The following is a 13,751-nucleotide window of genomic DNA, read 5'->3' on the forward strand; positions in this document are numbered from 1 at the left end:
TTGACTGGGGTTCAATTGCTGGGCATTACAGGGTGCCATTTATAGATCACTTTGTCTCATTGATAGCCCATGACTTATACATACAGCAGTAATAGTGGAAAAATCTCTTCAGCAACAACTACATCTACATTTTTCTGACATGCATGCACATTTCAATACAAAACTGCATTAGCACTTTTGTACAGTTGGTAACAAGGCTGCAAACAAACAAAGCAAAGCAAAAGGTATAGGTTCCAGGACATGTGGCTTAGGACCGTTAGACCAGCCCATTCTCTCTTCCAGTCCACCTCTTTTTTTCATCAGTATGCATTTCCTGCACAAACATTACATCTATGTGTTTTATCTTGATGAATTCAAAGACTGTGATTTAAAATAATTTTGAACTACAGTCAATAAAAAGATTCAACAATATTTATAAAGATCGTTGAGGGATGGATGGATGGTTGGATGGATAGATGAAAGAGGGAGATATTTAGTCTTAGTTGTATTGTGTGTATTCTGAAACTGTTGTCTGTCTCTTTATTGCTGTGATTCTCATCTCTATGTCTTAATTGTAATGTGTGTGTGTCTACAGCCTGAGTTGGTGTGACCTCACAGAGAAGAGCTGTGCAGCTTTATCTTCAGCTCTCAGCTCAAACTCTTCCAGTCTGAGACAGCTGCACCTGGGAGGCAATAATCTGCTGGGAGATTCAGGAGTGAAGCTGCTTTCTACTGGTCTGAAGCATCCAAACTGCAGACTGGAGACACTAGAGTAAGATCATGTTTTCATGTTTGTGATAGTGTCATGTGTTATGATGCACTGGACTGTCACCATCTCCATATCTCCCTAAATGAATACCAAATGACTCTTTAAATCAACAGAGGGAACTGTATATTTAATCTAAATGTAAAGATAAGTATCCTCTATTTTTGCTCAAGTATGCAAAGTGTTGCGTTGCAAAAAAGCTGAAGAAAGTATGACACCTCTTTACAGTACGTATTGCAATTCCAAAGAAATGAATCTGAAATACAGCAATGTTTCATGACTGCTCTGTGTGACAATTTCTGTAGTTTAGTAGAACTTAAAGTGTCAGTTCAGAAACAGCAACACAGCATACTACCACTAGAAGTCTACTGTAGCCCTAATGCTGATCCATGGTGTCTTCTGTATTTGGAACCATATTTTTCTGAAGTTCACATTCACGGCAGCGTTTTCCCTTGACTTACAGTCTTGAGAGAGAAAAATACTTTAGCATACCTTATCCATCCCTACAATCCCCGACGCCCACAAATATTTCAAGCCAAGCCGCGATCATGACACCAAGAACAAACTGTTTGATCGGTTGGTTTGCCTGTTCCAATACTGTAGATACCACTATTGAGTGGTAAATTTAGTATGTGTGGGTAAACAGTCTTAGTGATAAAGTGGATAGTGTCACTGCCTCATAAGCAGTTGACTGGGGTCCAATTGCTGGGCAATACAGGGTGCCATTTATAGATCACTTTGTCGCATTGATAGCCCATGACTTATACATACAGCAGTAAAAGTGGAAAAATCTCTTCAGCGACAACTACATCTATATTTTTCTGACATGCATGCACATTTCAATGCAAAACTGCATTAGCACTTTTGTACAGTTGGTAACAAGGCTGCAAACAAACAAAACAAAGCAAAAGGTATAGGTTCCAGGATGTGTGGCTTAGGACCGTTAGACTATCCCTTTCTCTCTTCCAGTCCACCTCTTTTTTTCGTCAGTATGCATTTCCTGCACAAACATTACATCTATGCATTTCATCTAGGTTAATTCAAAGAGTGTGATTTAAAATTATTTTTAACTACAGTCAATAAAAAGATGCAACAATATTTATAAAGACAAGAAAGTCAAACCACAACATTCTCATCGTTCCGAATGTGCTTTCACAGTTGGTTTACCTTTTTCCAAAGTCGAAAGATTTCTATGTCAGAAAAGGCTCCTTCTCTTATCAAACATGTAGCATCATTAACAAACTGCAATCGGTCCTGGAAGAAGTTTGAATAACGCCTCCGTTTCCATCTCTGACACTATATCTGATATTAGCCTTTCCATCTCTTCTGCTTGTTTAACAACAAACTGAGCGCTAGGACCAGGATCATCTGTGACAGGCTCAAGGGAAATAAGATCAGCCACATCACAAGCTGCTACTGTGGGCTCAACCACGAGCAGCACACCCACACCAGCTCCCCCCGCACGGAAACCATCCGTGTCTGGCCCTGGCCCGGCGACCCCACCCTGGACTGGCCCACCAGCAGGGGTGCAGGGGAGTCTGTCGTGAGAGGGCCAGCCGCAGGGGTGTCAGCTGCAGGATAATCAGCTGTAGGATAATCAGCTGCAGGGGGCTCAGCAGACCTGGCTGCAGCAGACTCATTTTGATCAGCACCTAAACCTTGTTCATTGGCAGGTTCATCCCTTCTTTTTTAGGGGGAATCTTGTACTAGATGCCTGACTCTCCCACATCCAAAGCATTTCATCGTGTCTGAAGCTGCAAGTGTCAGAGTACAGTGAAAAGGGCCATATCCAGTAACCAGAATGTTTGTAGTGATCATGGATTTACAACTCAGCTTTCTAAGCAAACCACTCAGGAGAACTAACAGTCTGGCACATTCAGAAAAGAACTGAAACACAGAGTCTCCAGAGTGACAATAAGAACATTCCTGTGAGACATCCCCATTAAACTGAGTCAGTGGCTACTACTGCAGATCTCCTCTTCTGTTTAGGAGCTGATTAGAGAAAACTGACTTGACACACATACCGTATGATACAGGACAGTGCTTGCAATTATGATGCACTGGACTGTCACCATCTCCATATCTCCCTAAATGAATAGCAAATGACTCTTTACATCAACAGAGGGAACTGGTAATTATAAAAAAGCAATGAGTGAATCTGAATACACGCTAGAGTCTCTGGTCATTTTTCGGCGTTGCAAGAGTCTCAGTCTTTATCAGTCTTGATTAAAGAATGAATTTGAATTTGGAACTGTGCAAAGCAACAGCATGCTTGAAACTTAGTATCTGTGGTATGACTCGTCATGCAGTATGAGTTTGGGGAAAGTATCAAAGCGCTACAGTCTTACAAGTTACAAGTCTTTTATTTGTCAGATGCACAAAATGACACAGGGTCAGACTGGGCACTGAAATTCTTACGACAAGGCGCCACCCAAACCTACCATAATATAACATCACATAATATAACATAACAAACCATGACGTACACTCTGCACAAGTACTATGAACATCATTTACACATAATAAACATATAATAACCTAAATAATCTACTGTATATAGCCATTCCGCCTTGTACATATTTTTTAAACTTCTTAGACCGTTGCACTGTTGCACTGTTTGTTTTGTATTGTGTTGTAATGTATATTTTGTGTAAGCACATTGAGAGCCACTCTACCAAGTCAAATTCCTTGTTTGTGCAAACTCACTTGGCCAATAAAACCTGATTCTGATTCTGATTCTGATAACCTTACTAAATATACAAGATAGATATACAATACGGAGCAGCATAGCAGCCTATACATATAATACTAACATATATACATATAACATATAATACACATATAATAAACTATGCTAACCTATTGACCTATACTAACCTTCATACAACCCAGTTAGGGAGTTACAGGTAGTGCAATGTCTCATGTAGACTAGTTAGCATCTTCACATTTGATGTACATTTAGATAAATTGTCTCCTATTATCATTTGCCTTTATGAAAGGGGAAGATGGTTACTGGGTTTGCTGAGATAAACCACTAGAGTATGAATATGTATTACAAATATGAATCTGGAAATAGTACAGAGCAGCTATGAGCTCACCCTATACTAGAGAGGTGTGTGTGTGTGTGTGTGTGTGTCACACCCTACAGTACAGAGACCCGTCTGTGTGTGTGTATGTTTGTGTCACACCCTACAATAGAGAGACCGAGGTGTGTGTGTTTCACACCCTATTTTACAAAATACCCATGTCGAGTGTGTGTGTTTGTGTCACACCCTATTATATAGTAGAGGGACCCGTGTCGTGGGTGTGTGTGTGTGTCACACCGTACAGTAGAGAAACCTGTTTGTGTATGTGTGTGTTTGTGTCACACCGTACAGTAGAGAGACATGTGTCAGCCGTATGGCCGCCTCCTTAAATTTACGAATGCCCAGGACACAGAAGTACCAACAGTATTTAATTATAAAAATAGTTTTATTGTATACAAGGTTGAAGCTATAAATTATCTTTAAAAGCAGTCTTTCAATAAATGAAATGTCCACAATGAAAACCCAGTAGCGAGCTGACACAGCTGGGGTCCAATTGCAGTCAAATAAAGGCTGACATCTGTCCAGTGTGAATCACTTGTTGTGCCATCATGGGCGACGTCCCTCTAAGATGATGGGCTTCTCCGGGGATTCCCAATGACGTCAGTCACGGCCTCTCGAGCAGGCAGTCCATACACCACAATAAAAGAAATCGTTAAAACTCAGCCAATCCGATAAACAGCGCAATGGGGTTTAGATAGAAACAGATACTTCCCTTTACGCTGGCTGTCGTGAGCGTTGGAATATTCGCCACGTTGGCTTTTCTTGGTTCCTACTTCTGTCAGTGGAATCCTTTCGGTCCCAACCCGGAAATGGCCACCAGCAGCCAGCGGATAGTCAGGCAAAGGATCAACGTACCGCAGGCCACGTACACAGTAATAATGGCATGTAAAAATAGGAAGCAAAGCTTACGTTCCTTTGCTCGGGAATTGTGAGCATTGATCATTCAAATACAGCTCTCCATGACGATAGCGTCTGTCCGTCACGGTTCTGCTGTCCCCGCCGGGCCTGTCGTACATCAGTTGCTTCCTCTTTTTGTACTCCCCTCTTTGCCCCTCGCTCCCGCAGATAGGTTGATAAACAAGTGTCCGGTTAATTAGTCCAGGTGAAAGCAATGGAGTGATATGTGAGCCCCAATGGAAAGTCTGTGTAGAGAATAGTGTTCTATGCCAGGGGTCCCCAACCTTTTTTGCACCACGGACCGGTTTAATGTAGGCATTATTTTCACGGACCGGCAGATAAATACAGCAAAAATAAAATAACGCGACCGGCATAAAAACGAATGTTAAGTGCATGAAAAATACAACTCACCATTGTACTGACTTGTATTTTATCCTATAAAGCAGTGGTTCTCAAAGTGGGGGGTGGGGGGCGCGCAATGTCACAGACGGAGAAAAAAGTTCTTAAGGGCTTAATTTGTGAGAAACCGTGGCGATTGCGTTCATGTCAATTCTACAGACATCCTTAAATAATTATAAAAATAAAAAATATGAGAATATTTTAATCATTAACAATTACGTTTCACATTTAAATTCATGATTCTAAGAGGCATCGTAATGTTTTAAAAAAGCACTACACGAACACTGCAAATGTAACTGAATAAATAAATAAGCATTAAACTCAATCGCATGGATATAGCCATATTGGAATAGAATGGACACATCTACATTCTGCAACAGTATACCTCCACCTCTGCACTGGTGAAGTTAGGTCCGCTTTGACATGATTTTGATCAGTCTGAAGTTGATTTCGCATTGCTGTGGAGTCTGTGGATGGGTGCACACGTCTCTTTTCTCCTTCGCAAAGAAGCTCTCCAAGGACGTTTGTTTCTTACTAATTTTCGCTAGTTTGCTGGTTTATTTTTTGAGTAACGTATCACGTGACCGAGACAAGCGTCTTGACGTGTCAAGAGGCACAGGCGAATGTTACGTCGGGGAAAATCCGATCGTTTTTCAAAATAAAACACCTTTCAGACTCTAATAATTAATACAACGGAAATTATATAAATTATTTATTCTTTCTTTGCGGCCCGGTAGGAAATGCCTCACGGACCGGTACCGGGCCGCGGCCCGGTGGTGTTGGGGACCACTGGTTTAGAAGACAAGTGTACATGGTCCTAAATAGTGGCATGGAGGAGATTGAGCTAACACTGAAGCTAAGGGTGGAAGGGTTCGATTATGTGGTGTATGCAACGTCAGACACTGCGTTGAAATGTTTCAGTTGCGGTGGAGCAGGACACATTGGTCGCTATTGTCCTGGCAAAAATGCCAAAACTGAAAAGGAGAAAACTCCAGCTAAAACCAATGAGTCTCTCACAGTCGTTCCCCCAGTCACTGAGGTAGAACCCTCGGTGGATGGGACCGAGGGAAGCGGACTTGAGGGGGATTTTCTGATTGTGCTTGGCCCCGAAGCCGTGGCGGGTGAGTCGGTGGTGATGGAGCCTGCTGTTGCTATTTTGTCGCAGAAGAGCTAGCCTGCGCTGGATCATGTGAACCTGGAAATAAGAAGGGGCCTTCAATTACAGACACTGACAGTCCCTCAAACGTCGGTGGATGTGGTGGAGGCTATCGACATAGACCCAGTTTTCAAAGCCCCGGTGAAGAGAAAAATGGGCCCGGAGATTAACGTGACTAAAATAAAGAAGATGAACACACAAATGATAGCGATTGCGAATCCATGGATTCAAACTGGTCCGATTGTTCGCAGGGAGATGTAAAGCTCTCCAGCGAAGATAGGACATATACTGCAGATAGCATTAATACTTTCCTACATGTCACGAAGGGGATGCGGAACGTGGAGGTTGAACTGCATTTTCCAGACTGCTCGCAGTTTATTAGCGACGCTGCCTGGTGGATAAGGGAGGGTGTGTTTGAGGATACGGCGGTGTTTCGTCTCCGGAAAATAATGAGCAAGTTGAGAAAAAAGTTGCGTGGAAAAATAAAGTCTACTTAGTTTTTTTCAGTATGTGTAACACCATGAAGTTTGGCTCTCTACATTTAAATGGTGTTAGCGATTTACTTTGTACGACTGTTTTAAACTGAAGAAAATAAATGTTGCTCTGTGCTAAGGTCGATGATTTAGTTTTTGATGTTTTGTTTCCTTTGGTTTTGAATAATGTGTAAACACTGTTTGCAATGCTGTTTACCTAATAAAAAGTTTTTTATAAAATTCAAAAAATTCTCTCTCTCTCTCTCTCTCTCTCTCTCTCTCTCTCTCGCAACCAAAAGAGGCGGGGTCATCACAATGTGTATGACAGTGAATGTTTTTGTGTGATGTGTATATAGGGCGTGTTGGGCTTTGTGTTGAGTCTGTGTTCTCTATAATGTGTTATTCAAATGTGTGTACAGTCTGAGGTGCTGTGGCCTTACAGTTTGTGTGTTTGTGTGCGTGTCTACAGGCTGCGGTACTGTGGCCTTACAATGAGGAGCTGCTCATCTTTAGCTTCAGCTCTCAGATCAAACCCCTCCAGTCTGGGAGAGCTACACCTGGGAAGTAACGCCCTGCAGCAGTCTGATGTGGAGCTGCTTTCTGCTCTACAGAAAGATCCTAAATATAACCTGACTGAACTACAGTAAGTAATGAATACAGCACATACAATAGCATTCCATTTTATCCACTGTACATATAAACATGTGTCACTGTGTCTATTTATCATCTCCATATATGATATATTTGGATATGTGTGATGTTTAAAATATTATAATCAGAGTATAATCTGTGTGATGTGTAAAATGTCATTAGCAGACATTTCCTGGAGAACCTTTAATCAGTCATTAGTCTGACTGGAGCAGAGCTGTTCTACATGTTTACACATGTCAGTGTTGAGGAATCCTAATTGGGAAACCAATTAGTGAGGATGATGTAATCTACAAAATCTCCTCAACAGGTATTGGTAACTCGGCAGCCATCAATCATCCGTCAGTCTGACTGGAACAGAGCTGCTGCAGATGCTGCAGTTTCCAGACACTCAGTACCAGATGATCATCCAGCTGCCCCACGGATCAGCACTGTGTGTCTACCTGTCCACTGCAACACTTTAAAGGGTTATTTCGTTTTCTAGTGATACATAATCACCGTCTCTAAACTGATTTAAGTACTTGTGATGCCGCGTTTCCTAAGTGGTACCTAATGGCGGACGCAATGGACATTATTCTTTTAACCGCCAACGGAGACTTCTACAGTTCTAATTGTACATCCCCACATAACTCTCTGAACTGGTTCATCTTGGCTGGCGTGTGTGGAAGCATAGGGGTCACGCCGAACATTTCACACCACACTCATTCATTTACCGTTGTTCAAAATCCCCATTTTATTGTACAAATATTGTTCCGTCAAATCACTGACTTTCAGTTGTCTTTGTATATAACACATGATTAGGAATGACTGACGGTGTACATACCATGCTTATTCAACAAACAAGTTTGAATGAGTTCTTGCCGCCATGAAATCCATAAATTGAGTTGTAAGGTTTTCAATGGTGAATGTGTCCTATAACTGTTGTTATCATTATTTTGAAGGCCTGACTTTGTTCTAATTATTGTGGGTACCATTTTTACTTTGTATAATGTGTATTTCTTTGACACATTATTTCACCCCTGTGCTGTGGGCCTGTGGTGAAATGGGCCAATTAGGGAGAGTTCAGCTACCTGATGAAAGGGTTGACGTAGTAGTAGTTTGGAGGCTTCTTTGGTGAGAGTTTGTTTGGTGAGCTGAGTCTATGCTCTTCTCTATCATCTTCAGAAGCGTGAGGTTGATGTCTTTGTCTCTATTTAGTGACGTTTGTATTAAGCTGTAACACTGGCTGTGCATATACAGCTGTTTGTAAATCTCTTTTGATTCAAGTCTTTTTGTTTGTTTTTTCATCTTTCTTGGATTATGCACTTGGTGGAGGACAAATACATTTGCCTACCCAGAGTTTTTTTCTCCCTGCTGCCTGTTGTGCCTACCCTAAAAGACGCTTGACATGGTTACCCTTTGACATTTGGTGGCAGCGGTGGGATGGGAGAAGTAGGGTTAGTGGATGCGTGAGGAATGCCTGTGTGCGTGAAGCGCAAGGGTGCGCTTCCCGAAGGGGAAGGCAGTGTGACGACGTGCCGTCACTACACATGATACCATCGAGCATGGCTCTTTGGCGTTGAGGCCAGAGTGCAGGTTTGGTACTCTGTAGACCCAGGTCCAAGTGTGGTACGCATTACGCATAATGAAATGTGTGTTTTTATTCTGTTTGGTGATATATTCTGTTTGCAAACGTTTTATTACTGAGGAACGGCAAGATCAGCTTGGTGGAAGTGATATGGCAGGCAAAAATGTCCGTTTCCATATAAAAAAACTAAAACATGAAAACATACCAAGAAACAAATGAATATGGACACTTTTGATATAAATGTAATAGTTTTTTTTTCTCTGTAATATGAACTTCATAAATTGAGATTTTATTCATTTTTTGCTTGTTTTTTTTATCTGGGGACTACCAATTTGAAGACAGTAAACATTTGTATTTTTAACCCAAATACTGACCTTGTTTGTTGAGTTTAGTTTTTTTGATTACTATTTGTTTTTTTATTTGAAATAATAAGTAGAGTGCAGAGTGCAGATCTACATAAGCAAACAGAGACAATGCAGACAATAACAGTGTGAAATAAATGTTCATTTCAGTTCAGCAATGTTGTGTGTCATTTGTTATTAGGATTCCTCCGTCAGCAGGAAACCTATTGTTATTGTAGGTATTATTATTCTTCTGCAATGGGAAGTCAATGGCAGCCCCTAGAACCGTATGCTAACTTTTTCTGAAATTGGCACACTCATTAAGGATAGTCCCTTCTTTACTCACACAAGTTTTCATGTCTCCCACTAGACCACACTAGCGCCACCAACGGGTCAAAGTTGGACTTTTGTTAACACACACAACTTTGAACCGTTTGACGATTTTCAAAAAATGAGGTACCATTGGATTCCTTGGATCAAGACGAATTCAACGTTCAATGGCGCCAATTTTCGGTTGTATAGATTTTTCCGCTATTACCGGTTTTATCAAACTGCTTTGAAAGCCCCTTACTCTTCCTAGTCTGGATGCCAGACGAACTTAGCCACGCCACAAATTATTTTGGTCGGAAGTTTCGGTCTGGGTGTCGCTCCTTGGGGAGAAATTATCTCCTCACAAAATCTGTGAGGAGATATAGACCAATCAAATTGTCAGGGCGGGCTTTATACGATGATGGACAGATGATCAACCCTAACGTAATCAACCACGTCACAAAGAGCTTTTGGGTGAATTCGTTTTCAACAAACATGGCTGCCGTTGGAGAGCTGAAATGTGGAAATTCGAGTCTGTTTTAGAAGACATTGACAGCACATTCATTTTGAAAGAGGAACAGAGAAACGCGATCAAGGCATTTTGTCGATCGAAAAGATGTTTTGCCGTCCTTCCTACGGGATCCGGTAAAAAGTTTAATGTATCAGCTGGCCCCATGGTCTACGTTATGGTCATACTACGTTGCTCTGATTGGTTGGTAGCCTATCCAATTGAGCGAAGAGGCCTTTTTTCCCTAGTTCGTTGAAACACGCCCCATAATCACAGCCCAACGGAGCGGTCTCAGACTCATATTCTGACTAGAATTATGAGTATGACATCGTCAGGCTATACTCTTCCTACAATTTTTCTCAAATCCCATATGGTAACTTTTTCTGAAATTTGGCACACTCATTAAGGACAGTCCCTTCTTCACTCACACCAAGTTTCATGTCTCCCACTAGACCACACTAGCGCCACCAACGGGTCAAAGTTGGACTTTTGTTAACACTGTAACTTTTGAACCGTTTGACCGATTTTCAAAAATGAGGTACCATTGGATTCCTTGGATAAAGACGAATTCAACGTTCAATGGCGACAATTTTCGGTTGTATAGATTTTCTGTTATTCCCGGTTTTATCAAAAAACCTTTGAATGCCTACACCTCCTACAATTTTGGTCAAATCTTCTTCAAAATCACCAGAGATGATCTTCAGACCAAGCGTCACAAAACTTATTCAACAGAATTTTGATCCTCACAACCGTTTGTCCGGTACAGCCACTCAAATTCAGCAGATAAGCCGCCAAACAGGAAGTGAAGAAATATGTAAGCAAATCTTTGAGCTATTTACCTGGGTGACAGTGGTGCAGGGGTAGAGAAGGTGTTTTGTAATCAGAAGGTTGTTAGTTCAATTCCCTGTTGAGGCGTCCTTTAGCAAGACAATTCTTTCTTTTCTTCCTTCCCTTCTTCACTCTTCTTTCCTCTATTCTTTCCTTCTTCCACTCTTCTTTCCTTCTTTTACTCTTCTTTCCAAAATTGTAAAGAATATACATTTTCCCCTGGTTTCGCAATCTTAGGAGGAATCCGCATCGCTGCTTGTAGCTATATTTATTATTATTATTATTATTATTATTATTATTATTAATGTATTTTATCAGATGTTGACTAGTAGCTATGAATGTACAGATGTTGAAAGACTAATCTGTTCTCATGGCAGGTTTGAGCACATTTGAGAAAAGATCATCTGTTCCACCTTCAGTACTTTAATACACAAAAAGACACAGAGAGGAACTCTTATGATGATGTTTCTCAGTTCAGTTAAATGAAACTACTTGAGGACAGTGGCCATAACATGTACCAAACAATGATGAAGTGATAGAGGATTCAAGTATTGTAGAACAGCATAGTGGGTATACAGTGTGCTCGTAAGGTTACTATTACAAGGGTAAGTAGAGTGATGGAACAGCATAGTGGGTATACAGTGTGGTCGTACTATTACACAGGTAAGTACAGTGATGGAACAGAAAACCATGTCGATGCTGGCAATTATTTGCATTGCAGGTAAATGGTAGCATGTAGTCATGACAATGTGGTGGGGGCCGGTGTAGGCAGATGGTTTCTGCAAGTAGATCAGGTGGAGAGACTACAGCAGCATCCCACAGCTTTAGTCTGGACTGGGGGGGGGGGGTAGTGTTTGTAATGGAAAGTGGCAGTGTTAATCCAACTACGCCACCCAGTTAAAGAGCTGGGACTCGAGATTGCTTTATGTGCACAAGATCTTTTAGTTTGGTGGGAGCCAAATCAGAATCACCCAAACAACAGACTTCAAACATAAAAAAGATATAACATTAATCACAATCTTTTTGTGGAGTTCGCAAAGACAGGACTTTTGAGAGCTTTGAAACCCAGCACTGTTTGTCCACATATGTAAGTAAGTGTAAATATAATGGGGAGATCAGCTGGTGTTTAGAGAGCATTATGTAAGTTCTTCTGTTAAGGTTTGGTGTGTGTAGTACTGTATGTTGACAGCACAGTTTCTCAACATCTAAACTCATAAAGCACATACTTTTTGAACTAACAGTTTTGTATGTAAATTATACCATGAAACAAGTGATTACTATTTGGAGAGAGTATTTAAACAGTATTTAAACAGCTGAGCTGTAAGTCTTCTGTTTATTGCCAACAAAAAGCACAAATCCAATTCATTCACCTGATCTTACCTTCTTTTAAAGGGTTATTTAGTTTTCTAGTGATACACTATCACAATTTCTAAACAGATTAAACCAATATTTGTAAACTGATTAATTATTCTTTTTAACTGCATTAATGTCAATAATACCTAACACATACAAACACAACAGCGTAAAGTATTAACTGGGTATTAAGTGGGGACCCAGTTATGCATTTAAAGGAGTTATTTTACTTTCTAGTAATACATAATCACCATTTTTAATTAATCAGATTCTTCTTCTTCAATAATGTTGTTGATTTAGCGTCCTGTGTCCATGTCTCACCCAAACCCTTCCTCCTAATGGTGTGAGTGAACACAGCACTAACCAGAGCCTGATCAGGGGTGCTGCTCAAACAGATTCAAGGCTTTCATGTGGTCTCATGATTAAGGTGGTAGTTCATCTTCAAGGGGGTAGTTCATCTTCAATGTGGTAATTAATCTTCAAGGGGCTAGTTCATCTTCAATGTGGTAGTTCATCTTCAAGGTGGTAATTCATCTTCAATGTGGTAGTTCATCTTCAAGGTGGTAATTCATCTTCAATGTGGTAATTAATCTTCAAGGGGCTAGTTCATCTTCAATGTGGTAGTTCATCTTCAAGGTGGTAGTCCATCTTCAAGGTGGTAGTTCATCTTCAAGGTGGTAGTTCATCTTCAATGTGGTAGTTCATCTTCAAGGTGGTAGTTCATCTTCAAGGTGGTAGTTCATCTTCAATGTGGTAGTTCATCTTCAATGGGGTAATTCATGTCTTAGATGGAATTCCATGTTGTAGTCACGTGATCTGCAGTGACTTCAAATTATGTGTGTAATATTAATGAACATATCTGGTCAGATGTAATATCTGGTTATGAATACGTTTTTTGATGTTACCATGAAATGTCATGAATGTCATGAGATGTTCTCCCAATGCCATAGTAGAGCCTTTCACTGAGTGAACAGAGGGTGGCGCTGTGACTAAGATTGCTTGAAGTGGTTATGGTGAAAACTGTGCTCTCAATGTTAGGTGGGAAAGAAGGAAGTATTCAGTATGCTCAGGGGGGAAAAAAACACCAATGTGTTTTTGGATAAAACCAAAATATAATTTCAAACATGAGGTTGCATCGGTTCATTATCAGACACTTTCATCCAAACTGATTTACAGTAACAGTAAGATAAACGTCATCAGTAATACATTATGACATTGTATGTGTGCTGCTTGACAGTGAAACCAGTTGTCATGGTGTTTTAACTTTTTTTTCTACAAGTTGTGCTATAACACTTAATAATTTCCCTCAGTCCCTCACTAATTATCTCCTGAAACACTGTTGGACATCATCAAACCAAACGGCACAACCAAAGGTAGCAAAGGTATTGAATTGCTGACTGAAGGCTCGCTTGTCATCTTTAAAATAAATAAAACCTTGTTG

At 40.7% G+C, this 13,751-nt stretch overlaps 1 protein-coding gene across 1 annotated transcript in view; it reads left to right on the forward strand.

Annotated features, from left to right (window-relative positions):
* LOC122128828 (ribonuclease inhibitor-like) overlaps positions 1-13,751 on the forward strand; it is a 55,413-nt gene that overhangs the window by 4,034 nt on the left and 37,628 nt on the right. Inside the window, exon 4 of the mRNA XM_042703684.1 lies at positions 575-751. Within this exon, the coding sequence (XP_042559618.1) occupies positions 575-751 (177 nt within the window). The remainder of the gene's footprint in view (positions 1-574; positions 752-13,751) is intronic.

The sequence above is a fragment of the Clupea harengus genome, chromosome 25 (genome assembly GCF_900700415.2).
Source record: "Clupea harengus chromosome 25, Ch_v2.0.2, whole genome shotgun sequence".
Classification (NCBI taxonomy): Eukaryota; Metazoa; Chordata; class Actinopteri; order Clupeiformes; family Clupeidae; genus Clupea; species Clupea harengus.